General features: G+C 32.6%; 3 protein-coding genes across 6 annotated transcripts; 1 reads left to right on the top strand and 2 right to left on the bottom strand.

The window, feature by feature from the left end:
• Window positions 1-652: 652 nt before the first annotated feature.
• Window positions 653-3057, bottom strand: LOC149907984 (FAST kinase domain-containing protein 3, mitochondrial). The gene has a single exon (XM_090103113.1). It carries the CDS (start codon window positions 2863-2865, stop codon window positions 931-933), a length of 1935 nt encoding a protein of 644 aa, XP_089959239.1. The 5' UTR covers window positions 2866-3057; the 3' UTR covers window positions 653-930.
• A 2244-nt stretch (window positions 3058-5301) lies between these two features.
• Window positions 5302-12700, top strand: LOC149907983 (trans-1,2-dihydrobenzene-1,2-diol dehydrogenase-like). 2 transcript variants are annotated; one of them, XM_090103118.1, is made up of 7 exons: window positions 5302-5480; window positions 5686-5739; window positions 7433-7640; window positions 7793-8084; window positions 9487-9733; window positions 11910-12060; window positions 12343-12700. In XM_090103118.1, exons 2-7 carry the CDS (start codon window positions 5722-5724, stop codon window positions 12444-12446), a joined length of 1020 nt encoding a protein of 339 aa, XP_089959244.1. In that variant the 5' UTR covers window positions 5302-5480; window positions 5686-5721; the 3' UTR covers window positions 12447-12700. The 2 variants fall into 2 exon arrangements, with proteins under 2 accessions (XP_089959244.1, XP_089959245.1); XM_090103119.1 differs by lacking the exons at window positions 5302-5480; window positions 5686-5739 and adding an exon at window positions 7134-7347.
• Window positions 12701-13096: 396 nt separating this feature from the next.
• On the bottom strand, window positions 13097-26049 carry Oat (Ornithine aminotransferase precursor). Of its 3 annotated transcripts, XM_090103114.1 has the most exons (11): window positions 26000-26049; window positions 23167-23372; window positions 21817-21923; window positions 18669-18807; window positions 18286-18454; window positions 17680-17820; window positions 17259-17418; window positions 16806-16933; window positions 15728-15805; window positions 14826-14964; window positions 13097-13379 (listed from the first exon to the last, which is right to left on the bottom strand). In XM_090103114.1, the coding sequence occupies exons 2-11, from the start codon at window positions 23244-23246 to the stop codon at window positions 13213-13215; spliced, it is 1308 nt and encodes a 435-aa protein (XP_089959240.1). In that variant the 5' UTR covers window positions 23247-23372; window positions 26000-26049; the 3' UTR covers window positions 13097-13212. The 3 variants fall into 3 exon arrangements, with proteins under 3 accessions (XP_089959240.1, XP_089959242.1, XP_089959243.1); XM_090103116.1 differs by lacking the exons at window positions 23167-23372; window positions 26000-26049 and adding an exon at window positions 23432-23553; XM_090103117.1 differs by lacking the exons at window positions 23167-23372; window positions 26000-26049 and adding an exon at window positions 23440-23553.
• Window positions 26050-27256: the final 1207 nt, after the last annotated feature.

Here is a 27256-nt window from a genome sequence, read left to right as displayed (position 1 = left end):
TACGTCAGCTGGTGTCTCGAACATGAAAGTTAAATTTAAAGAAAAATTTATTTTCCGTGATTTCCTCTCAAACAAAAATTTACCTGATGATAGCTTATATGTAACTGTGGATAAATATATGGGTCAGCTGGCTGTATCTTGGTGGAAAAACCGTCAGCTGATACGGGAGGCTACAACCGCTCTTCCCCCCAACCGAGCTCCAGCTGACGTTCACGAGGCTTCATAATACTATACTTTGATGCATTTTACTAATTACCGCTTGAGAGGAACTTGGTCATAAAATCTGTTCCTGGCTCCCGTACCATAGGAAGTAGGAACGTGTCAAGATCGGAAAGCAACACGACGCGACGTTGTACTTACGTTCTATAACTAGGTATGCCCACTACAGCGTATAAATTACATATCAAAGCGAAAAGCATATCGGCGAATTGCGCGAATTGTCACTATTGATAGCATTCAAGATTATATAATTATATCCTTTACATAGCATTAAAGATTAATAGAAAATATTTTTTTTTTTGCCTGGCATCTTCCTGTTACGGTCATAGGATGATAGTGTGAATACCTAGTCCTTAAATGTTATGGGTAACTACTAACTCTGCTAGTAAGTTTTATCCCGGTGAATAGGTGTAAGAAAAATGACATACAATACTTTATTTAAATACATTTATTGATTATTGCACAAAAATGTATAAGACTAGAAAAATATATTTGTTATTCAAATTATTGTCGTTATAATAATGCATTACTCTTAGCTCACTATAACTATTCTATATCACAATGATTGATAATAATTAATTTATAGGTACCATTTACAAGCGAAGATAACATGATGTCACTCGGATAAAAACTTATCTTTTACTAATACATAGTTAACAAATGAATCAACAATAATTCATACATGATCTACAACATAAATGATGTTTATGATTATATCTGTTTGCTCATAATATTATCTTCCAAATACATTCTTAAATCACTAGTTTTATATGACATATAGAGTTGGCTCAACACTGAGTATTTTAGACTGACAACATTAAAACCCAATAATTTCAAGTGCCTTATCTTCAACATCTGAGAGCCAATGAGTTGATTACTCTTGGTACAATAGTGATCAGGTAAATGTACAAGTATGGCTATATTCTCATTCTTTGTTATTTTCAACATCCAATTAAAAGTATCACTGCCCAGACCCACTGGATGCAACATTATATCAATAAGGAAGGATTTATCAGAGCAGTAATTCGGAACCAGCACTTCTGTAGACATTCTATCTTCTCCGACTATACTAACAATGGTATCTTTTATCTTACTAACAATATTACTAATCCTAACATCCTGTACAACTGGTTGAAGCCATTGATCTTTAGGCATTAATGGACCTGAATAGTCATTACACTCAATTGATAAAGAAGTATCTATCAAATATAATTTTTGTAATAAATGTGGACTACTTATTCTAGTCACATATTCAGGATGGAAGACCTTAGATACTAATTTAAGTGGATATTGTCCAATATAAATATATGATAATATTGTAGAACATAAATCATCTACACTTATTTTTTGGTAAGTTTCAAGAAGTTTTGTTTCAGATATGTTCCAAAAGTCTTTAATGGGCGGCTGATAGTATAGATATCCAAAAGGATATATGAATGATTTTAAAAAACTGTGTGGTATATGATTTATGTTTTTAACATAGTGATTGCAACATATATTAAGTATATCTTCATTTCGTAACTGGAACTGCATACAATAATTCAATATACCAATGATTAAAATGTATGATGTCACTTTTGAGCCTTTCAACTTTGTATATTTCTCTACAGCTGCTTCCACTTGGTCATCAGTATAATTAAGCCTCGTGAACTTTGTAATGATATCCAACATGGTATCTTCATCAAGTGAATGAATGTTTGCATAGAACCAATTCCCAAGGACTGCAAATGACTGCATAGAAAAATATTTTTCTACTATAAAAACTCCCATGATATCTTGCATGGATATACTGTCAATCTTCGGCCACAATTCTGACAACTTCTGTTCCGCCAAATTTATAATTGTCTTTTTACTAACTTTCAGACCAGAAAGAATATTAAATATTTTTACAATATTTGTTTCATTGATATGCCTTTCGTTTGCAATAAATCCAATCCAAAGTTTATCCAATGTTTCAGTATGCTGTTCATTGTTATTGGTCATTAAAAAATTAGCAAATTCAGATAAATGGTCTATGGAGAGTTTATTATCTGTCACCCTCAACAGTAGTTCATCACAAAACTTAGATTTGTATGGTTCAATTACAGATGAATTTGTCTTTAATATATTTAATATTGTTTGAGTGTCCTCAGTCTTCATAACAACTTTTAAAAGCTTATCCAATATAGCACCTTTAGCAAAGTTTGTGTTTGGATCATTCTTTGTATCAAATGGTAATGATAGAGGATTTTTTTCTAAGTCATAAATTCTTTCTATTGCACCCAATGCTATATTGGGAGTTATTTTCGTGCATTTGTTAATCAGAGAAAAAACATCCCGTAGATCCATACACTGTTTGAATTCCTCCTGAATGAGAGGAAAACTTAATGAATCAGCAGCATTTTTAGGAGTTCCTTTTTCACTTGATTCTAATTCTGTCAAACTCTTCAGTTTTCTAATAACTACTGGAAGCTCTGAGACATTATACCCGTTTTCAATCAAGATTGTACTGTTAATAAACTCCTCGTTATCATTTTTATCATTATCTTTTTCACCACTAAATGATCTGGATACAACTTCATTAAATGAAGTTATTGCGTTGCATTTTCTACATGAAAGTATGCTTTTCCTAGTGTTAGAATATGACCTCCACAAAACAAACGTCATTTCTAATACAACCTTTATATAAAAGGATTTACAATGGTACAACAGCTTCGTATGAAAATCAGCATGTTTTAAAATGGAACCTAGATCAGTAGGAAATGACTCTCATTGAAGTAGATACTATTATTTTGTTTTTTTTAAACACAATCAAAAATCAAAATATTATCACAAATGATACTGTGAAATGTGTAGGTATAATACCTACAAACACAAAAAAGCATGACTATTTCTATGTCATTGAATTGACAGTTGACAAAAGTCAAAACCAATATATGTTCTGTGGTCAACAAATTATTGTAGTATGATTTTACAAAATTGTCACTCGATGCCATTCTCGATGCCTCATGCAATATTCTGGTCTGATCTGATCGTTTAAATATGGAAGTCCGAATCTGTTTGTTGCAAAACCTTAGCATTAAACACTCAGAGCAATAAACCTATAGAGTACTTGTATCGAGCGTATACAATTTACATATATTTGTTTCTCTCTATCTAAAGAAAACGTCGTAAGAAAGAATGAGATAGCTATAGACTACAAGCTACGTTTCAACATAGTCATGGCACCATTTTTACTATAGGTACGTATTTAGATAGATAGAAGGTGATAGTGATGGGGTGTGCTTCAATCGATAAAATCGTGAATGCGTTTTGCATTTACGGTTTCGTGAAATAATAAATAATAATAAAAAAAAACAAAATTAATCATAAATTTCAGTTGAATACATTATTTGTTTAATCCTACGAATATAATAAATGCGAAATTATGCGAGAATGGATAACTTTCTCTTTCACTGCTGAACCGATTACAATGAAATTTTGTACATACACACATAGGATAGGTTTTATACCGGAAATCCCACGTGAACGGGAACTGTGCGGGATTTTCTTTAAAAACGCGGGCGAAAAGCTAGTATATTTTAAAATAAATTTTAAAACTTGAAAAGTAACTAATTTAAAATAAAGATGGAAATGATGATAAAGTTAAAGGAGTGAGGAGAAAGGCACAGTCAGCATGAATTTTAACAAGTTCATAAAAGGACAGTCTTAAAGAAAACATTTTCCTTACATCCTACTAATAAAGCGAAAGTTTGTGAGGATGGATGTTTGTTACTCTTTCACGCGAATACTACTAAACCGATTACAATGAAATTTGGAAAAATTACTTTTGATCCCGTAAATCCCACAGGAATGGGAAGTATGCGGGTTTTTCTTTGAAAACGCATGTATATTAAGTATGTATTTCAATAGTAGTTTCTCATCTATGAGAACTGTCATTTAATCAACCGTTTAATTTTCACATAGTTACACATTTAAAGTGAATGTGTAAAAAAATTTCCCAATAAAAATTCACTCACACACAAATGTATTTATTATCTAAAGGAACAAAAAAAAAACGTAAGCGTAAGATTGCACAATTCTTCTAGAGTATCCATCTTGATAACACGCAGGCTCGAAATGCAGTGAACACAATCTAGCAAATTTCGACGGCGTCCAATCTACACGTCTCATGTTTTATACCCATTTTTTATTTAGCTCTGGAAATCTAAAACAAAATGAATTTATTAATAATCTAAAAGAGAAACAACAAACTAAACAGATAAGTCAAATAAAACAACCACGTGGTATTTTTTATTTTCCTGCTGTAGAAAATTTACATCAATTATTTGCTACAACAACTACATATAAATCTGATATAAGAAACAAAATAAATAAATCAACGTTAATATGAAATAGATTTTTTGTCATAAATCGATAATATACGCTAGATGTGTTACAACACTACGGTGGTAAACAAAATGCCAAACTTGATAATATTGTGACATTTTTTAAAAATTATTTAATTCTTTTGTATTCCACAACCCCATAAAGTGGGTAAATGTTACAGTTACAACATAAACTTATAAAAAAGCGCTTGATAAAACCTTCAAATAGGGTTAGAACATAAATATTTATCAATTTGCTGAAAATCACTTACCGATGGAAAGATATTTTTTCATTGTTTTCATCCAAAACTCCCATTCGACTAGTAATAGCCCGTAGCTAAACATACAATAGTCATTTTAGCACACTGACAAATAAAAAGAAACACTATACACTTTATATTTTCTAAATATTTCGTTAAAAACACTTGACGCACTGAGCCCACCAGCTGGTTGGAAAACAAACTGACTGCCGGCGCGCTACGTTTGAAAACAGTGCAGATACTCTATCGCTATCTCAATCTGACTTATGCTGTTATTGACTAAGAGTAAGTAGATTAGAAAATATGTATTTTGTTCTGTCTCAATATAAGAACTCTATAGGTTTATTCCTCTGAGATTAAACATATCTCAAATGAAAGGAATCGAGTCGAAGAAAAATCGCGGTTTCTAAAAAAATATTTTGTCAATTTACTCGTCATTTTTCATTCTGTCAACTGTCATTGTCATTTTATCATAAAATTTGTCTTGTGAGCGTCTCGTGATTACCTACTGTGGATATTTACGATACATTGCTTTACTTTTAAACGAACTCTCCTAATGAGAAGATTTACTTTTACCTTGACTGAAATAACTTAAATATTTTGTGGCGACTTGCTCATGACCTGACCAAAAGGAAACTTGTGACATTTAAATGATGTAAGTAAACTTATTGAGTTATTTTCTTCTTCTAAAGATATTTTTTAAACAAAATAATCATTTGAAATATATTTAATGAAAAATTCAATAAAGTATTTCTCCATAAAGTACCTACCTACATTGTTATCATTTCATTGTGAATTCCACTTTGAATTGTTGAGGTATTTAATTTATATCATAAGTTTTTGTCTTATCATTGTTACAGATTACTTCAAGAATTTTCGTACATTTCGAAATTATAATGCCTGAATTAACAAATGTAAGTCGAATATTCTTTTTTTTTTTTAAATAATGGCTTGTGTATTTCTTCAGTAGGTAACCTTATTTAATATAACAGACAAACACATTTTTCAAGCTAAAGTATAAAAGGGCACTTTTAATAAATTACAAAGTTCCCTTTTATAATTTAGGTTAATTGGTACAATAATAATGACAAACAATATAATAATATGATCCAAATATTATAATTATTAAATAAATATTATAAAAAATTAAATTATAATTACAAATGCATACTTAACTAAGTATGAAAAAATAAATACATATTTGGAAAAATTAACACAACTCAGTTTTTATACATACCTAAGTAGGTATATGACAACTTGCTTAGCTACTAATAAAATTGAAATTGAGGGCATAGGTAATTAGGTACATATTTGAATATTTTTCTTCAAATTAAATTTGTGTGTGTCTTTTTGTCTGTTTGTCTCAGAACAATCCTTCATTTTCACAAATCTAGGTAGGTACCTATGTTCTTTATAATTTATTCCTTCATCCCTCATTTTCTATAAAAGTATTGTGACCAAGATAAATATGAGTCATCCATACTAATATTATAAATGCGAAAGTAACTCTGTCTGTCTGTCTGTTACTCAATCACGCCTAAACTACTGAACCAATTTGCATGAAATTTGGTATAGAGATATTTTGATACCCGAGAAAGGACATAGGCTACCTTTTATTGCGAAATATGTACCACGGGCGAAGCCGGGGCGGACCACTAGTTAATTAAAAGTTCATAATAATGTATCCAATTTCTATGACGCGAACAATAATACCACTACATTAGGTAGGTACACATGAATATCGAGTATGAAAAATAAAATCGAATTGTGCTCCTATAAACTAGGTACCTATGCTAAAATGAGTTACGATTTCAAATTTGGCCAAGAATTCCCATCTAATCTAACTAATACAATGGATATTATCGAGATACGCGTTTCGTAAACAAACAATAACATCTATTTATCTGGGTTTTGTAAAAAAAACTCACATTATCTAATGACACTGCTTTTTAAAATAGTTCAATAATATAACTCTTTCTAATGGTAGAGAATACGTAATTAATAGAGCTACATATCAAAACTATAACACCGATGCATATTAACAGCCATAAAACAGTCGTAAGGGATCATTAACTAACATTGTTATGTTGCGCTTTGATGATACTGTGATGACACAAACAATCAAGCTAATAGACTAATGGAAATGGCCCCCAGCGCGACACATGTGAATGAAATGCCTTAATGCCGTAGTGACTAGCAGAGCCACTGCGGCTCTTACAAGTCTTTGTATATATTTCGCGACACAAGAAAAATCTCAATACTTAATACAACAACAAGTAGCGATAAAAACCACGATTTATTTCGATATCTTAAGATAACACGCTGTAATGTGTTTATCTCGTTTCATATAAAAGTGCCTTTGTATTGTGCACGCAGTTTTAAAATGAGTGTATAATTACGCTTGTTACGGAGATCGCGGTCTAATTTCACATAACAAGCGTTTATAGCGGTGCCAGAAGCATTTGTTCTGCCGTATGTGGCGTTTGGATATTTAGGTTAAAACTAGTGTCGTATTTCGTACGGTAAAATCGCAATCATGACATTTTACAAGAAAAAATCCGCTTATCAGAGGAATCAGTGATATTGTATTTTGTGTATTTATTTTAGATGGGTTTGCAACTGCGTTGGGGTGTAGCTGGGGTCGGAATGATCACCCACGACTTCTTGACGGCAATGGCTTCCATGCCCCCCGAGCAACACCGAGTCGTAGCCATCGCTGGCAAAGACCTAGATCGTGTCCACAGATTGGCCACGCTCCATAAAATCGCAACGGCGTACGAAGGCTACGAATCGTTAGCGCACGACACCTCAGTAGGTATGTTCTGCTTCAATCGCAAGGCGAAGCATTTATGTTCACAGTCCTAACTCTTACTCCAGTTTTTTTAATTGATTTTAACCTAATCGCCAGCTAATACGCTTTCAAATTACGTACCCTTGAAGTTTTAAGATAAATATTTTAATTTTCAGACATTGTATTCGTCAGCGTACTTAATTTGCAGCATTACGATATAACTAAGTTAATGCTAGAGAACGGTAAGCACGTTTTGTGTGAGAAGCCGATGGGGATGAGCTACAAGCAGACGAAGTCTCTTGTGGAAATGGCGCGCGAAAAGAAGCTATTTCTTCTTGAAGGGATGTGGTCGCGGTTCTTTCCTGCTTACGACGCTTTGGATAAACATATATCGGCTGGTGGGCTTGGGGACATATATCATATAAATATACAGTTTGGGGTGGAAATAAGTGACTTAGAACGAAACTTGTAAGATATTTCACTCAGATTGCTATATACTTTCATGCAGTTTTCCTTAAAAAGCGCAGCTCAATCAGGAAATAAATAATCATGACATTTATGAATATATTGAGGAAGATGGAACAAAAATTCGAACGACCGCAGTTAAGGCCACATTTTTTCCTGATCGAACTGGGTTCAAGATTCTTTATTGTACCCGAAAAGAATGCACAAAATACTTCCGCGCTTGTCGAAATTAATGAATACCTATACATTGCCATCATTACTCATTGTACAATACACATCAGTTTTATTTAAAAAATGTATATTCAAAAGTGGAACCTTGAAACTTTTATGTACCTAATAATTTAAACTGTATAGATAAAAAATCTTTCTCACTCATAACGCTATTAACAATTTCATGAAAGAAAGTGTACATATTTACATAAATACAATATATCCAATTCCAAATATACACACCGGCACAATTAGCGGAACAGAAAAAAAAGTGAGACTATGAGATAATAACGCATATTTTTGACGAAAATGTAATTAGACACAAACTAACAAATTGATTAACATCTTTTAACAACGACTTTGAAAAGTCATCGTTATTTTTTATTGAAAAAATAAAGAAATTTGAAATACTTAAGTGAAATTTTTGGATAATTATGAACCATCACAAAAAATAAAAAAAGTATGCATTAAATGATTTAACAATAAAATTAAAGCAAAATTAATAACGAGTGTTTCCCCCTCTTGCTCTGATTACGGTTTTCATTCGTCTGGGCATGCTATAGATTATGTTATCGATGATTTCTTGAGGCAACCGCTCCCACTTCTCAAGTAATGCGCTTTCAAGTTCATTCAGATTGTTGGGGGCTGGCATTCTGGATTTAATCCTTCTTTTTAGCAAGTCCCAGACATGCTCTATCGGATTCATATTGGGGGAATTTGCTGGCCACTGCATCACTGGTATACCTACGTGGCTCAGATATGCCTGTACCGATTGTGCTCTATGAGTCCGAGCATTATCTTGCATTACAATAAAGTCGTCACCAATAAATGGGGCAAATGGTACAACATGTTCTTCTAAAATGTCTCTGACGTATCGATCTGCTGTCATGGTCCTTCCTGTGACTATCACTAACTCCGTGCGAGCTCTCAAACATATCCCTCCCCAAACCATAATCGAGCCGCCACCAAAAGCCACTGTGTGTTCAAAATTAGACTGTATGTGGCGTTCTCCTTTGGGTCTCCATATTCGCTGTCTCCCATCGATCTGTTTTAAAAGAACTCTGCACTCATCAGTAAAGAGAACCTGCTGCCATTCGTTCAAATCCCAGACGATGTTCTCGCACATCGGTTTGTGTTCCGCTAATTGTGCCGGTGTGTGTATTACATTTCTCAACGTCTCTACACACATTTGCAGGATGAAAGATTTAGGTGGCGGCGCTGTATTGGATTTAGGTGTTTACATGCTACAGTTCCTTCAGTTCATATATAAAGAACCGCCTACCGACATCATGTGTACTGGGCATATAAGTAAGGCTGGTGTAGACGAGTCAGTGTCTTGTGCACTAAAGTATACGGATGGCAGGACGGCAACTATCGCCGCTCAGACGAGGGCCACGTTGACGAACAGAGCCGAGATAACGGGGACTAAAGGGACGATAGCGGTATGTACTACGCCTTATTTACTTGTACTTGAATTATAAAGTAAGAATTTCTTTAAACAGTGTTCTTATCACTAGTATTTCAATTAAAAGTCTTCTGACTGCAATTCTGCAAACATTGTTCTATTACTTACTAATTATTCAATTGCAAAGTTATTATATTGACGGGTACTTATATCAAAATTTATAAAAATACGTCGTCCGTTCTGGTGTGATCCGTAACAAACGGGCAGAAAGACAATAAGTTTTTGTAATATTTGTAAAGATAATAACTGTATTAGCACGGATGAACAACCTTGAGTCGTATCTTTACACATTATCTTATAATTAAGAAAAAGAATTCAAACTCATTTAAACGACAAATTATACATGTATTAATGATGAAGTAAGCCTTTTGTTTGTTTTTGTTATCAACTGCTATCGTTCAAACCTATTATTTCTTCTACTTCTTTCATAATACATAAATATTTCTCCTTAGATAAACATTTCTTCTCGTAAGTAATTAAAAACAACATTAACAAAATATGAACTACACATATATGAATTGCTATTGTTATAATTTTATTCATGTAAATTTTTCTCGAAGCCATAGAATATACGTATACAGTTCATATATTTTAATCAATAAAATATACAGTAAATTGTATGTTCATACTTAATAACAATGGTATACGAAGTATCTATAAAGACAAAGATATTAATAATATATTAATTTTAACAATGTTGTTTACACGTGTTTTAATATTTAAACGAATGCTAAGAACCTTTTCTTAGTTGAATATTTATTATGTCGCCATACATTCTTAAAACCTATAATATACCTACATTCTATTTGGATGTATGAGGCATCGTTAAAATAATTTCAACTTTATAATATGACAGTAGAGACGGCATAAAGTTCTATTACACTATCATATTATTATCTTTTGTGTTTTTATAATTACCTCACTAAAGTGGTTAGAACAAATAGATAATAAAAGACATTAATTTTAAAACCACATTTATATCGCTTGAACGCTTCGTTTATTTAATCGAAACTTATTTGATTGCCGTTATTCATTACTGATTACTTTTAATATATAAACAAAAAATAATTTGGAAAATCCAAAAGTGCACGCCTCATAATTTTTTTTTTAATAAATATTTATTAATTATTATTTTTGTTTATTTAATAACAATTAAACCACATCGAATCAGACCCTGAAAAATGAAAGGGTTCTATTCCTGAGCATACTCAAGCGTAAGAGAAAAAAAAAGACTCGATTAGTATAGTATTTCGGTCGCTATCGTGTTAACAAGAAAAAGGATCCGCACATACAGACACACGGACGTCCAAGACAGAACTTTTTTAAACTGTTTTTTAACTAGTTTAAATAACAAAAATGACATCAAAAATATCATGAACGTTAAAAATAGTGTTATTTCTTAATATGTGTGTGTATGTATTATCTTACAAGTGCAATGTATGATACATAAAGACATTTTAAGTTTGAAAAATCAGATGTTTTGCGCGAAGTGACAGTAGTACCCACCTCAACGCTTCGCTTATGAGGCGTGCAATACCTGCTAAGTCCTAAGATATACCCATGAATAGAAATGAAATCATTAACAAAGTTTGTGGAAGGTTACAATATTACTTCGAAACTTCTCTACATCTTATTAGCTGACGGTTCTAAAAATAAAGGAGGATTTCATAAATAACCTTTTTTCCACTAATATTTTCCCATTAATTTTATATCTGTGGTTGAATTTCCTTTGAATGATAAAATGAGACAAGCACCTTCAGTCAACCTAACCGTCGCCGCACACGAGCCACGGGCTACAGCCACAAACGCCGGGACGAGAAGCTAGAAGCGAGTAGCGTGTGCGGCCGCCACAGGCGTCAACAGTGTGCGACGAGTCCATATAAAATGTATGAAAAGTGCAGGCCAATATGCCGGTGGCGGCGTTTTGTGGCCGGTGGCCGGTGGCCCGCGTGCGGTAGCCCTATACGTTCTAACAGACGAACGGCAGGTTGTGAACGGCAGAGGCTATCCGTTTGACATAATATTGACTGCTGCCGTCGACGGGTCGACGATTGACGTCGACATGTGGTGACGGCAGAAGTAGCCTCTGCCGCTCGCAACTTGTTAGAACACTAAGCTGTGCTGTAAATAATTAATAAAAAAATATATTTTAGATGGATTACTTTTGGTGTCCAACGGTATTGCACATATCAGCGGCTAATAGTACAGAATGGACGTTACCAAAGGGCAAATTTAAATTCCACTTTCACAATAGCGCGGGACTGAGCTACCAAATTCAGGAGTGCTGGAATTGTATTAACGAAGGTGAGACAATGTGACTTCGTAATTTGTTTCTTTTTTCTTAATAATAAAGGAAGTAAAAAGTAGGTGAAGGTTGGGCTCCAAATGTTGTCAGGGATAGTCAAAAACAATGGATCTTTTTTCTGTTAATTATATTATTAATTACTTGAAGCCTAATTGTGTATGTAGATGAAATATTCTTACTCTTATTAGGTAATTATTATCAGATTTGCTAATGCAAGATCGTCGAACAGAAGCCTGTATTCCATTTCCATCAACTAACATCAATATTAATTTTCTTTCCAGGTTTACTAGAGAGTCCAAAAATGAGCCTTGACGAGAGCATCTTGTTAGCTAAACTGATGGACACTATGAGAGCTCAAATCGGAGTAATTGATTCTGCACTCTAAGCCATAGTTATAAGACACAAATTGCCTTATGCCAGTAACTTAGACAATAAGTGACACTCGCACAGTCACGCCTTAAAAATATCGGCCGCTATTCGACTGTATACTACGCAAATTAAAGTATTAATTATACGTAAATATGTACGAGCCCGGGGCTATGTACTTGTTCAGTATTTACCTCAACAAACTGTGATTTTAAATGTGTTATGACACCACGTTGTAAATTATATTTACAAATATTATACGCTATTTATTGATATCGTGTTTTATTTACATACCAACTTGTATACATAATAAGTAATAACATTCCTATTAAGTACTGGGATTGGATCTAAAAATATATCTACTCAAATGCTCTTTCAAATTTCGCAAATTTAATAAAAACTTATTTATTGTAAGCAATTTTAAACTAAGTAGTATGTATGTACCTATAATTAGTAATAGTCGTATCAATGAAGAAGTTATTAATATAACCTAGTAACATTTAAGGTTAATTAATATTCAATATAGGGCAGTAAAGGATGACAAATAATTACCATTCAAATGTTATATTGATAACCTTAGTTGACAACATATTGTTTAGCATTTATTTAGGCCCAGAATTTCAATTTGCGATATCTGGATGGACTGTTTTTTAATTGAATAAAACGAAATTTTCATAAATGCATTTATTAATAGAATAACAATAGTAGGTTAACTATAAAATCCTTACAAGCGACTGAGAATATAATATAATATACAGATACTATTATTTTCTAGTTTAAATTATTTATTTCTTATAGTTCTGGAATGTTTGTTGAATAATTTTCGCGCCATCCCGTAGTTGTTGTTCAGAGATCACCAATGGAGGAGCCAGGCGGATGGTTTGTCCGTGCGTTGTCTTGGCGAGCAGACCGCCTTCCTTCATGCGCTTGCAAATGTCGTATGCTGGATAATCTGTGGGGAATATTGAGATTATTTATTTGATCGATTGGTATTTTGTCGACGTTGTGTCCAATTTTCAATGTAAATTTAGCAATATTTATTAATAAAATAATAACCATAATAATCCAGTCTGTAGGTATTTATGCTCTACAAAAGGTGGCGTAGAAAATGTTTTGAAACGATATTGTTTAGGTATGAAAGGTTAATCAAAATCCAAGTTTTCGACCTTGACGGACCCAGGCGCTAGCCGCCATCTTCAAATAAAGGTGCTAAAATTAGGTATATTTTAAATAACTTCTCAATTGTTTACTAAATCACAAAAGTGTCTATGAGGGGTTCAAAGAAGACAAAATTACCTACATTTTTTTCATACATGATTATTCTGTAAGTCTTAAAGGTAAAAAGTTACAAGCGACGGAAATAATAATATTTACAGAAATCATATAATTTTAATTTTGTTTAAAAATTGTACAGCTATCATTTTTTAATTCTCTTTGATGGCCCGGGCTGGTTAATGGTGGCTTCTTCATTATCGTCGCTGAAATTTTCTGTTTCATTGTCTGTATTTTTAGTTTCCAACCATGAAATTTCGTCATCATGACCAGAAGAAATCGAAGACGCTGGAGCACGCTTTCTACTAACTTTTTACGGAGGGGACATGGATAAGGAATCCTTAGAAGATATCCGATATGAACGATTCATAAAGTTATCAATAAAAAGTAAATTTAATCGACGAAATTTCATGGTTGGAAACTAAAAATACAGACAATGAAACAGAAAATTTCAGCGACGATAATGAAGAAGCCACCATTAACCAGCCCGGGCCATCAAAAAGAATAAAAAAAGATTGCTGCACAATTTTTAAACAAAATTAAAATTATATGATTTCTGTAAATATTATTATTTCCGTCGCTTGTAACTTTTTACCTTTAAGACTTACAGAATAATCATGTATGAAAAAAATGTAGGTAATTTTGTCTTCTTTGAACCCCTCATAGACACTTTTGTGATTTAGTAAACAATTGAGAAGTTATTTAAAATATACCTAATTTTAGCACCTTTAATTCAAGATGGCGGCTAGCGCCTGGGTCCGTCAAGGTCGAAAACTTGGATTTTTATTAAACTTTCATACCTAAACAATATTGTTTCAAAACATTTTCTACGCCACCTTTTGTAGAGCAGAGGCTTTTACATTTCCCCACAGACTGGACTATAAGTATTTTTACCATGACCAAAATGAAATAAATTTATTTGTCCATTATATGTTTTACAATTATTAATGTAGGTACGACAGTGGGTCCCAAACTAAGTGAAATACTTGTGTCTTGGGACCCTGAGTTAATAATAAAAATAATAAACATGAGTCGTAAAATGCGATGTAAATATATATATATCTAGTTAATTTACATAGATTACACTTAATAATATTATTTAATTGAATAATAACAATTGACTTACTGTCGTGAACATCGATAGCGAACATAAGTCCCCTGCCTCGGATGGCAGTGAGCATGTGTTTTGGGATCTTTTCCAATTCCTCGCGCAATACGGATTCCAATCTCGCTGAGTTCTCAATTAACTTCTCTTCTATTAATACCTGGGTAAAGAAGAAACATTGTTATTATTACGACTGCAACATAAACATAGACAAGGCATAACCAAGTATATGAAATTATTATAATCGTGGGTATTTTAATAATTGTCTTTATTGATATCCTATCTTAATACTATTATAAAGGCGAAAGTTTGTAAGGCTGTATGGATGTTTGTTACTCTTTCACGTAAAAACTACTGAACCGATTGCAATGAAATTTAGCACACATATAGAAGGTAACTTGGATTAACACATAGGGTAGGTTTTATCCCGGAAATCTCACGGGAACGGGAACTATGCGGGTTTTCCTTTGAAAACGCGGGCGAAGCCGCGGGCGGAAATCTAGTTATCTAATACAATGATGACGCCAGCTATTAATTACTACTTCTAAACAAACCTATTTAAACTAAAATAACATTAGATAACTTATAAGAATATAAAATAGTTACTTACGCCTTTATTTATAAGTTAAATTGAATTAAATATTAATCATAACATAATTAGGTATGGAAAACGTTTACACGTTGATCTATTTCAGAAATAACCATTAGTTACCATGACGTACGAGTGTGTAACATAATAATTTACATAAATGTGTTAAATACTGTATCGCGATTGTATGCTCTAGAATAAATAAAGGTGCATTTGACTTATTAAATCATTAATTAACCCATTGAGCCCCGAACGGCCCGATCGGTCCACGACACAATAGATTTACTATTGTGTCTGTGATTCCGGGGCCTGAGTTATTATGATATATACATACCTTAAGAGCCTCTGTAGCCACAGCACAAGCCAATGGGTTTCCACCATATGTAGATCCATGAGTACCAGGCTTAATTACCTATAAAAATATTAAATTTAAATATTATTGCTTTTATGAAATTCTCCTATTCTTTTTTATATACCTTTCGTCGTAATAAGATCAAAGATTATAATGTTACCTTCGGCCAAAGTACAATTTACGCAAAATTTACGTAATTACTTGAAAAATGCTAATGCTAACTATTTCATAGCATTGTAGAGACAACAATAAATACCTAATCTGTAAACAACCGGCGTAGTAAATCGAGCTATAATTTAATATCTATTGAATTTAAATGCAAATCCAAATACAGTGAAATGAGACATCAAGGGACCAGCAATGTCGTTTCACTTATATAGGTATTCCACTTACCCAGTGTCTCAGATATACAAGTATAAATAAATATCTGTCTCATTTACAGAGGGTTCCAATAATAATTTGACATTTTTCAAATAAACATCTGTATGATAGTAAAGTGAAACTAAAATTAAAGCTCAAAATTTGTACTTACGTACTTGGAATTACGTGTGGAATTTGTGGGTAGAATAAGAGTAAACAAACAATGTTATCTCAGTTACAGAGGTTTATGCATATAAAATTTACTCACTGTCTCAATTATAGAGGTAACTATGATGATAAATCGAAAGAACAAATCCCAGATATAGAGGTTTACCTCGTCCCACTAACAGAACAGAGGCAATTCAGTGCCAAAGTGTTGGGACCTCAGCATGAGTTCCAGTTATGGAAGTTTCTCACTTATCCAGGTCCCACTTAACCAAGTTTCACTGTAGTAGGTACAGCTAAACTGAGGTCAAGTTTAGCGCATTAGATAGGACAGTGTTTTTGTTACGTTACTTTAATAATAAGAATACCGAAAAATTATTAAAAAAATTTGCATTAACTTTAATCAATAAGAGTTCAACAACTTCTAAGTTCTATACCTATGATAAATCAGGATCTGAAATCACCATAAAAATGCCTATTCAATTAGATCATTTTTTCTTATGTTGCTATAGTATTATAATATGGGATAACTCACATCCATAACATTATTATTGGCAAGCACAGCTGACACGGGCACAACCCCTCCACTGAGAGCCTTGCCCAAGATAAGCATATCTGGTTTAACTCCCTCGTGTTCCACTGCCAGTAACTTGCCCGTTCTCCCTGCAATTATTGAATTTTATTTAAATTTCCATTGAAATTTGAAAACTAATAATCCGCGTATTTAAGTGACTATTACAAATATATTTATATCGTCTATGTATATATTGTATATACCTATTATGTAGCAGTGGTTAAATGATTTAAATCTGCCGTTTTAATAAAATCTTACGATCTTCATTGACGAAAATTAATTACGTACAGATATCCAAATTATTTGTTTCATGATCATAATCGTGACAAGAATATGAAACCAGAAAATGCATCGCTTGTGGAATTTAAGAAATTATTTCAGTAAAATATTTGTCACAGTTCCTATGCTACTTACCTAAACCAGTCTGAACCTCGTCAGCAATCCACAACACGTTATATTTAGTACAGAGCTCCCTGACCTTCCTCAAGTAACCGTCATCAGGAATGATAACACCAGCCTCCCCTTGAATAGGCTCCACCATGAATGCAGCTACATTCGGGTCTTGTAGCTCTTTCTGAAAAGTTTATGTATTTATTTCGACATTTTTTTCCTTAATAGTATGAATATAGTCTGAGATATAAGATGTTTCATCGCGGTAAGATATAAGGTAATAAGTACCTATATGACTTTCTATTGCCTCCAAACACAAAAATTATACCATAATATTTTATGGTATAATTTTTGTGTTGGCCGTTGACGTGAAAGAAAGTTAAAAAGACAAACGAACACATTTACGCTTTTCAAGTATTTCATAATAAGGATGAAATAAACTAACCTCTAAAGCTGCAATATCGTTGTACGGAACTAGACTGAATCCTGCCATGAATGGTCCAAATCCCTCATAGCAAGTAGGGTCTGATGATGACGACACAGCTGACATTGTTCTGCCCCAGAAGTTTCCTTCAGCGAAGATGATCTATCAAAACAAATAATATGTAACATAGTTAAAGCACACGGAAGATATTTTTTTATGTTCAGCTCAAAACCGTTTTCAATACAGATATTCTATATACCTATTTTGTTACTAAAAAATTTCCTTTTTATCATACCTTAAATTAACTATCTAAGTCTTAAAAATATTTTTATTTAAAACGCAGCTGATATTAGGAAATGCATATAATATTATCTTATTTTTGACGTGACAACGTCTTATAATTCGATAGAGCCGGATGCACGCACGAAAAAACATTACTCATGCGGCGTTACCTCGCTCTGAGGCGTTCCATGTAAGGTTTGATGTGCAAGCGAGAGCGCGGAACGAGCGACAAAGAAGCACAATCGGACGTTGTCACGTTCTACTATCGTCAGTAAACCGACTTTACAGACCCCAATTTTTTTTTTTCATAATATTTTCATGTCCATAAAAAGTTAAGGAACGTACCTTAGCTTGGTTCTTTGGTATCTTTTTAACATCGTAGCCCCATTTTCTGGCAATTTTACATGCACTCTCGCCTCCCTCCACTCCAGTGTTCATCGGCAACAGACGATCATATCCAAACAAGTCTGTCATGTACTTCTCATATTCACCTAGCTTATCTGAATAGAAGGCTCTGGAAAGCAGAGTTCGCAAGTTAAAATCAAACAGTTGTAAATTGAAGTTTTAACAGTTACATATACCAACGGTCAATAATAATTTAGCTAGAGTACCTAGGTATTATTAATTACCTACACAAGAACATTCTGATCATCAAAAAAGCTTACTAGATTTTTATAACCAATCCTCTGTTGAATTCTCTTCAATTCCAAAATCGAATGAACAATTACCTGGAGACCAAAGTCAAAATGTCAGCCTGTTTTTTAAGAGCCTGCACGATACGGGGATGACAGTGTCCCTGGTTCACTGCTGAGTAAGCGCTCAGGAAGTCCAAGTATTTATTCCCTTCGACATCCCAAACATATGGTCCTGTAAAAATTATATATGTGTTACGATCTAATTAATTAAAAATATGGTGGACGTCAGCTGTAGCTCCGATGGTGGATTTAGACGTTGAGTTATAGCACAGTTATGGTGATGTTAGTGAAAATATAGTGGAAAACTGGATCGCATCTTTTGCCTAAGTCAAGTCTGCTCGACTCGTCAACGGATTTGCGGGCAATAAGAGTCTAGCAGAAGCGAAAATATTGCAAAAACGGGAAAAAATATTCAAAAATATTTTAGCTCAAAGCACGATGTAGAATCTTCTCGAATTAATTTGGATCAAACCACAAGGCTAGTATATAGTGCACCTTATTCATGAGTACTTCAACAATATTGCCATTTAATTAAATAAGGAAAATGTATATATATCTTTTATCAGTGCTTAGTAGCAATATTTTATATCATTTTATTATGATGACCACACAATAACATATTTAGTTTACTTACAATAAAAGTTATTATTTACATCATTCATAATTATTGTATGAGGTTATCTTATCTTGTAAGTTTTGTTTTCTTTTCCAATAAGCAAGAAAACAATAATTTATAAATAGATTTTTATAGACCGCTGTCTTGATATTGTTGGATCTCAATGTCGATAATGCAGTGTTCAACAACCCCAACAATATAAAAATAATTTGGAAAATCCAAAAGTGCACGCCTCATAATTTTTTTTTAATAAATATTTATTAATTATTATTTTTGTTTATTTAATAACAATTAAACCACATCGAATCAGACCCTGAAAAATGAAAGGGTTCTATTCCTGAGCATACTCAAGCGTAAGAGAAAAAAAAAGACTCGATTAGTAAAGTATTTCGGTCGCTATCGTGTTAACAAGAAAAAGGATCCGCACATACAGACACACGGACGTCCAAGACAGAACTTTTTTAAACTGTTTTTTAACTAGTTTAAATAACAAAAATGACATCAAAAATATCATGAACGTTAAAAATAGTGTTTTTTCTTAATATGTGTGTGTATGTATTATCTTACAAGTGCAATGTATGATACATAAAGACATTTAAAGTTTGAAAAATCAGATGTTTTGCGCGAAGTGACAGTAGTACCCACCTCAACGCTTCGCTTATGAGGCGTGCAATAGCGACTTACTAAAGATAACGCATAGTTAACTACGAAAATAACTTATATTTTTAACCGACTTCCAAAAAGAAGGAGGAATTTATTAATTCGGCCGGTATATTTTTTTATGTATGTACACCGATTACTCCGAGGTTTCTGAACCGATTTACGTGATTCTGTTTATTTTATGAGCATTTTTGTCTGATCTCAATGACTTAATTGAAATGTAGTAAGTAACTTTGATTCACTTCCCGGTAACCGATTGAGCTGAAATTTTATATAAATTGGATAGCGATGAAACATTATCATGACATAGAGCTGATTTGATGATGGAATCGGAAGGTGGCCATAGGAACTCAGTAATTAATTGACACAAATTTATCGAGTTTGGGCTCGTTTGATTCGTGTTGAAAAATACACTAAAAAGTATTAATTAAAAATAACTAAGTACGTTAAAAACAACCGACTTCAAAAACGGAAAAGCAAAAAATAAAAAAGATTTGATACTTCCCGTGCACCGACACCAAACCTTGTTAGTAAATAGCACATTTAAATAATAACTAGGTATGTACTTATTAAAAATATCAAAACTTTTTTATTTTTTGCTTTTCCGTTTTTGAAGTCGGTTGTTTTTAACGTATCTAGTTATTTTTATTTATTACTAGAGGTCCGCCCCGGCTTCGCCCGTGGTACATATTTCGCAATAAAAGGTATCCTATGTCCTTTCTCGGGTATCAAAATATCTCCATACCAAATTTCATGCAAATTGGTTCAGTAGTTAAGGCGTGATTGAGTAACAGACAGACAGACAGAGTTACTTTCGCAATTATAATATTAGTATGGATTTATATACTAATTAATATACAAACTTATTTTTACAAATAAAATTCTACCTATTACGGTGCATATAGGTACCTCAAGGCTCAAACGCACATAGGGTTAGAGCAAGAGCATTCTTTCGTGATCTTTTAGTGTAAACGAAAACTTGTATTCAGTTTTGTTCAGTATTAGAACATTGAATTGAATCTTTTCGAATGCACTAAGAACTTCGAAAGAATGCTCTACGCTTGTTTATGCTAAAAGAATTTGAGATAGTGTAAATACATTGTAGAACACATTAAGTATTCACAGTCTAGTGTAAATACAACGCTACAATTCTACGTCGTAGGTAACTCGACATAATATTTTAATTGTTTCTATATAATTACAATAAATAAAAATGTATTTATTTACCTATGTGAATAACTTCCGAACGCCTACAACAACTTGAATACGTACCTACTTAATTCTTATTTTTTGTGAACGTCAGGACAAAGTATTAAAAAAATCATTGATAACCCGGACCTACCCCAAAGTTTTGACCTCTTCTGATATAATAATACATATAATGTATTGTGTACAAATAAATTGCCTATAACGTAGATATTCGGTCAAAAAGTCAGATAATTAGTTAAATGAATAAATTTTACATTCTTTTATCGATAATAATAAGTAGGTTTAACTACCTATACATAAGTGTATAATATTATACGACTTTTATACGATAAGTGAATTTTGCATTCGCTTCATATTTATTAAAACTATTCGGACAGGATTTAATTTTCAATTATAATTAGGTAATGATAATATGTAAATATATTGCAGTAATAATGCATAGGTACATTATTACACAGACTTAAATAAAATTAAATATTAGAAACGAAAAATATACCTAGTATCTACCTAAGTTAGGTATATGCAATGGATGTTGAGTTTTATTCTGTAGGCGAAAACAGGCCACTCTTGGGCAGCCGGCAGATCTAGTAAGTGTGATATCTTAAATTTACTCTCATTCCTAAGAATCCATTTTAAATAAAGAATAAAAAAAAAGAATCCATTTTTTAAAAGATTTTACTATTAAATAAAATTTACCTTCACCACGGCTGAGGGCGACTGGCAGCGGGGCGTAGTTACGGCAACCATACTTATCTTCTAGCGCGAAGATTTCTTTCGACGAGAGTTGCCTTTGCGCAGCCATACTGTTGCGGGTAAATATTTTAGTGTCTATACTTCTACTGGAGTTTGATTACATATTATGAAATAATAAGAAGCAATAATAAATATTGTAGCTGACTACCTAATAATAATTTAAAAAATGTTATAACAATTTCGATAGAGTCGTCTTGTAGGGGAGACCGGGTTTGGTTGTCTCACGGGTTGTTTGTCACAGCGGTCTTAACACAAAACTGAACTATCGAATAAGTCTGTTGAACAGCGTGGCAAGAGCGATACAGTGAAAACGCTGTCCCAACTTCGCGTCAGACCGCTCCGATCTGCCGTGAGGGCCTCACACGTGTTTATTGTTTTCGCACAGCAAAAGTAAATTTTTGTGCTGCTGTGTCGAACCTCGTAATTATACGTTCTTGTTTTACAGTAATAATCTTTCAGTTCATTTGATGATGATGAAATGTGTTTTATAATATCGTAGTATAGTTTTTTAGATATTCATTGATCGGAATTTATTTTCAATTTTATTTTCATAAAACGTGTTATGGGGCTCTTTGTCACAAATTTTCGGGGGCTGGTTGTCACCTATCAACCAGCCCCCTGTATGCGAGATGACTTTAATTGCGTTTTGAGGTTGTTTGTTTTAGCCGTAAATTTTCAATCAACACCGGAAAATCACCCTAACAAACCTGCTGGAAGTCCACCTGTCCTTGATGACTCTATATTGACTCACGATTATTATTGTTTGCTAAAATTGTGATTGATTAATATTCAGACTGAAATAAAAACCGTAGACACGGTTTCATTTGGTTAAGAGTTCTTAATTAAAAATTATTCCGTAAAATTATAAGACCAAAGTGTGACTTTCTATTTATAAATTGCCTGTTATTTAGTACGTGACTACCTACCCTAGGCATTGTGACAACCATGCCTGACCCGGGGTTATAAGTCACATTTTTCTTTAGAGTGAAAATACAAAATATTTCTACAACTGATAATATTACACAAAAATACGTTTATTTATTTTGTAACAGAATAATTACACTATCTTTTGGTATACAAATATCATTCCTAAACAACGTATTTTGGAAGTTACATAAAAAAAGATAAAAATGTGACTTTCATCCCCGCTCTCCCCTACCTATAAACGAGGAGAATTTATTTTATATATTCGATCTTTAATTTATTACATTAATTTAATAAATTTACTAAATTAAACAAGTAAGTATTTATTATGTTGTTCGTTCTGAACTTAACACCACATTGTTTACTCACCCCGCCAATCCTTTAAGACCCTTATCAGTGTAATAGAGCAGCTCACAAGCTTTATATATTACTCTCCTCGTAGATAACATTTTATTACTTTTATAGTTAATTAAATACTCAGATTAACGTAGTATACGCTTACTAGTATTAAATCCTTAACAATGTCACTGTGTGACTTTAACGAGTTCAATTCGGTATGTTTGATAAGAAACCGGCTAAATAGCAAATACAGCATTCATTCAAGTGATTAGGTTATTAATATAAAAAAACCGACCTGCTAACCTTGAGGATTCGTACGCTTAGAACATCTATTTTCAACGTGTAGGTGTGGTTTGGGTATGTGCGTTCCGTACAATAGTAAAGTGAACACTGAGTTCATTGAGACGAATTACTTCATAATCACGACAGCTGAATGTATGGAAAAATACTCCCTGTAATTTTACTGGGCTGTTACGTCATTTTGGTCCCCGTGATAACTACCTACAGGCTACAACAATTTCTATAGGTACCTACGCACTGGAAGCGGCAGAGGAACTTTGATTACAACTTGATTCATTAAATTATTCCTATAATATCAATGTATAAAGCTAACATAATATTTATTTTCTTAAATTTTGCTCTTCTCAATATTACCTACATTACTACTACCTACTATCTTTCTACCCTTCTTCATTTTTTTATTTATTTTGTAATTGACGGAACTTTATCTTAACAGACATGTTTATAACTTTAGCAAAATTTAAACCAAAACTAAACTACGGGTATAGTTAATGTAGTTATTATTATTTCATTTTTATTTATTTTTTATTTTAATCACTAATGCAGAGACCACCAATTCAATATCTATGAATGCAACATGTCATTTTCCGGGCCTATCATTTTCTTTTTGCGAAATTTTATCATAATCGGTTGAGTTGTTTAGGGGTTACAGACAGAGCTACTTTCGCATAAAATAGAGATCAAATAAAAAAACAATTGCAGAGCACAAGAACTACACTTCCTACAAATAATAATATTACATATTTTATAGGCATTTGCAACGGAGTTCAATAGAGTTCATTCCTTACAAACAAATAAGTTATACTTATCATAAGCTGACCTAATATTAATACGTAATATAAACTGAACTGGAAACTTAGATACTATTTGTCTGTAGATATAGTAAAATATTACCTACATGTACACCCTTTTACATGGTGTAGGTACTAAAAAGTTCACAGATTTATTTTAACGAGAAACCGTAACGAATCGGTCTACGACAAGTGATATTAAATACTAGCAAACTATCAATTTTTCTTTAATCTTTAAGTAGGTATCACTAAAAGCTCCACGTTTAATCCAAGGACCGGCATTGTTAAACGGCGCATCCTATTGCACGCCTCATAAGCGAAGCGTTGAGGTGGGTACTACTGTCACTTCGCGCAAAACATCTGATTTTTCAAACTTAAAATGTCTTTATGTATCATACATTGTACTTGTAAGATAATACATACACACACATATTAAGAAAAAACACTATTTTTAACATTCATGATATTTTTGATGTCATTTTTGTTATTTAAACTAGTTAAAAAACAGTTTAAAAAAGTTCTGTCTTGGACGTCCGTGTGTCTGTATGTGCGGAGGATTTTCTTGTTAACACGATAGCGACCGAAATACTTTACTAATCGAGTCTTTTTTTTTCTCTTACGCTTGAGTATGCTCAGGAATAGAACCCTTTCATTTTTCAGGGTCTGATTCGATGTGGTTTAATTGTTATTAAATAAACAAAAATAATAATTAATAAATAATTATTAAAAAAAAATTATGAGGCGTGCACTTTTGGATTTTCCAAATTATTTTTATATTTAGGTAGAGATAGGATACTATCTAAGAACTACCATTTTACTACCTATATAAATAAAAAATTTAATTTCAACAAAACAAAAAAAATATCCTCAATTTTCCGGCCTGGAAAATGAACAGTCCATTCAACTATCAAGGTAATTTTCCATGTAGCTTCATTTTGCAGGGACGCCCAACTTTTTCTCCTAACAAATTTTTGTATTGTGATAGTTAACTGCAGGTGTAGCTGGGACGAACTATATCAATGTGACCATAGAAATCTAAATAACAAGACACAATGTGACGATTACTACCAAAAAATTTTAATGGAGCTTTTATTGTTAAAATATGTCCAAATAGGTAATAATTATGACCAATATTTAACAAAATATTATTTATGATTTGATCATGATGAAAATATAACTATGATTGTTGTTGTTTACAGGAGAGGTAATATAAAATGTAGGTATGTACTTACGAAATTTTGTAATTATTGTAATTCTTGTTATTAGCGGTTTTTCAATGACCATTTAATAAAACCCATAGTAAGTAGATCGATAATAAATCTAGAGATTCTTCAAACATTTTATATTATATTTTATCCCAGTAACCCTTGTTAGTTGTTAGCTACCACAATCGGGAATTTTTGTATTGGAAAATGTGGGGCGTCTCAATTAAATGTCACTACTTACGGAAAATTCCTTTATCCCTTGGTCAAAACTTCAATTTATTGTTTTTATTTGATATTTGAATCACGCATAGCTACCTTCTACAACATCTACCTAAAACTATGCTTGGAAGTCGGTTACTGAATATTTAGTTCAGTAACTTTCGCAAATTTGTAACTATTCTGCCAGAAGACCAAATAGAACATAAATAGAGACTTGATATTTGAAATTAATCTATAATGTATTTGGGATTGATTTACTTAATACATATTAATTAAGAAACACCTGAATTTATTTATTTTAAATTAATAATATTTATTCTTAATAGAGAGATTTTTTAATTTACACACAGAACTTCTCCAGCAACAACTAACACTAAACACCAAATGCTAGATTTAGACGAACAGATTTTATCTTATTATATGCAACGATGTAGGTATGCTTATCTCTTATCGAGTTTCATTTATTTGAGTAAAAACGTAATAATATTTCATCATTTATTTGACTTTCATGTACTAAGGTAGTACCTACATCTAGGTATACTTAGGTACTTCTATTCTATTATGTAATCTATACTAATATTATAAAGCTGAAGTGTTTGTTTGTTTGTTTGTTTGAACGCGCTAATCTCGGGAACTACTGGTCCGATTTGAAAAATTCTTTCGGTGTTAGATAGCTAATTTATCGAGAAAGGCTATAGGCTAGCATCACGCTACGACTAACAGGAGTGGAGCCACGGGGGTGAAACCGCGCGGAGCAGCTAGTAATAATTAAAACGGTATTGCATGGTTTATTTCATTTACATCTGCCAAAAATAATTTAAAACATTCGTAGTTAATCCTTTATTATTAGTACTCTTAACCTCTGTAGATATATACCTAGGTACCTAGGTTCTAATACCTACCCTAGATACTTTTCACAAAAAACAACGGAAATTGTATCATTTCACCAGAGCATGATTATTTATTTTTTATTTTTTTCATCTATGTGTGTAAGTACTTACATAACTAGAAAGCTTATTTCCGTTGTACCTAAATGTAGGTACATAAATTAACTTTTACTTTTAAAAATTTGTTCAGAAATTAACTAATTTAAAATGTTTACTTATAGAGTACATATAGCCTATAGGTATTTAGTTTCCTCTCCATTATTATTTTATCTTAAATTTGGAATGCTTTGGTTGTGTTGCCGTTTAGTTATCCAAGATCGACCGATCTCGGGTTTAAATCCGTAGTCGCAGATGAATTCCAAAAAAAGTAGGTAAGTTTACAAAATGAATACCTATATTATATGGCATTGCTTCGTTTCTGTTGGTCTTAGCGTGATGGTATATAGCCTATATATAGCCTTCCTCGATAAATGGGCTATCTAGTACCGAAATAATTTTTCAAATCGGACCAGCAGTTTCTGAGATTAGCGCATTCAAAACAAACAAAAAAACTCTTCAGCTTTATATTACCTGGTATAGATTAACATAGATAAGTATAGATTAAATTGGATTTAGCCAACAATTTTGGAGAAAGGACAAAAAGAAAAAGAAGATATTGACAGACAGATAATAATCGCTCACTTTCGCAGCAACACTTGGTAACGGTCAGATTGTCTTA

The sequence above is a fragment of the Colias eurytheme genome, chromosome 6, assembly GCF_061535395.1.
Source record: "Colias eurytheme isolate Ceu_HAF_F1 chromosome 6, ilColEury1 Martin Lab GWU primary, whole genome shotgun sequence".
NCBI classification, from domain to species: Eukaryota; Metazoa; Arthropoda; class Insecta; order Lepidoptera; family Pieridae; genus Colias; species Colias eurytheme.
This window is presented reverse-complemented; position numbering and strand designations above follow the sequence as displayed.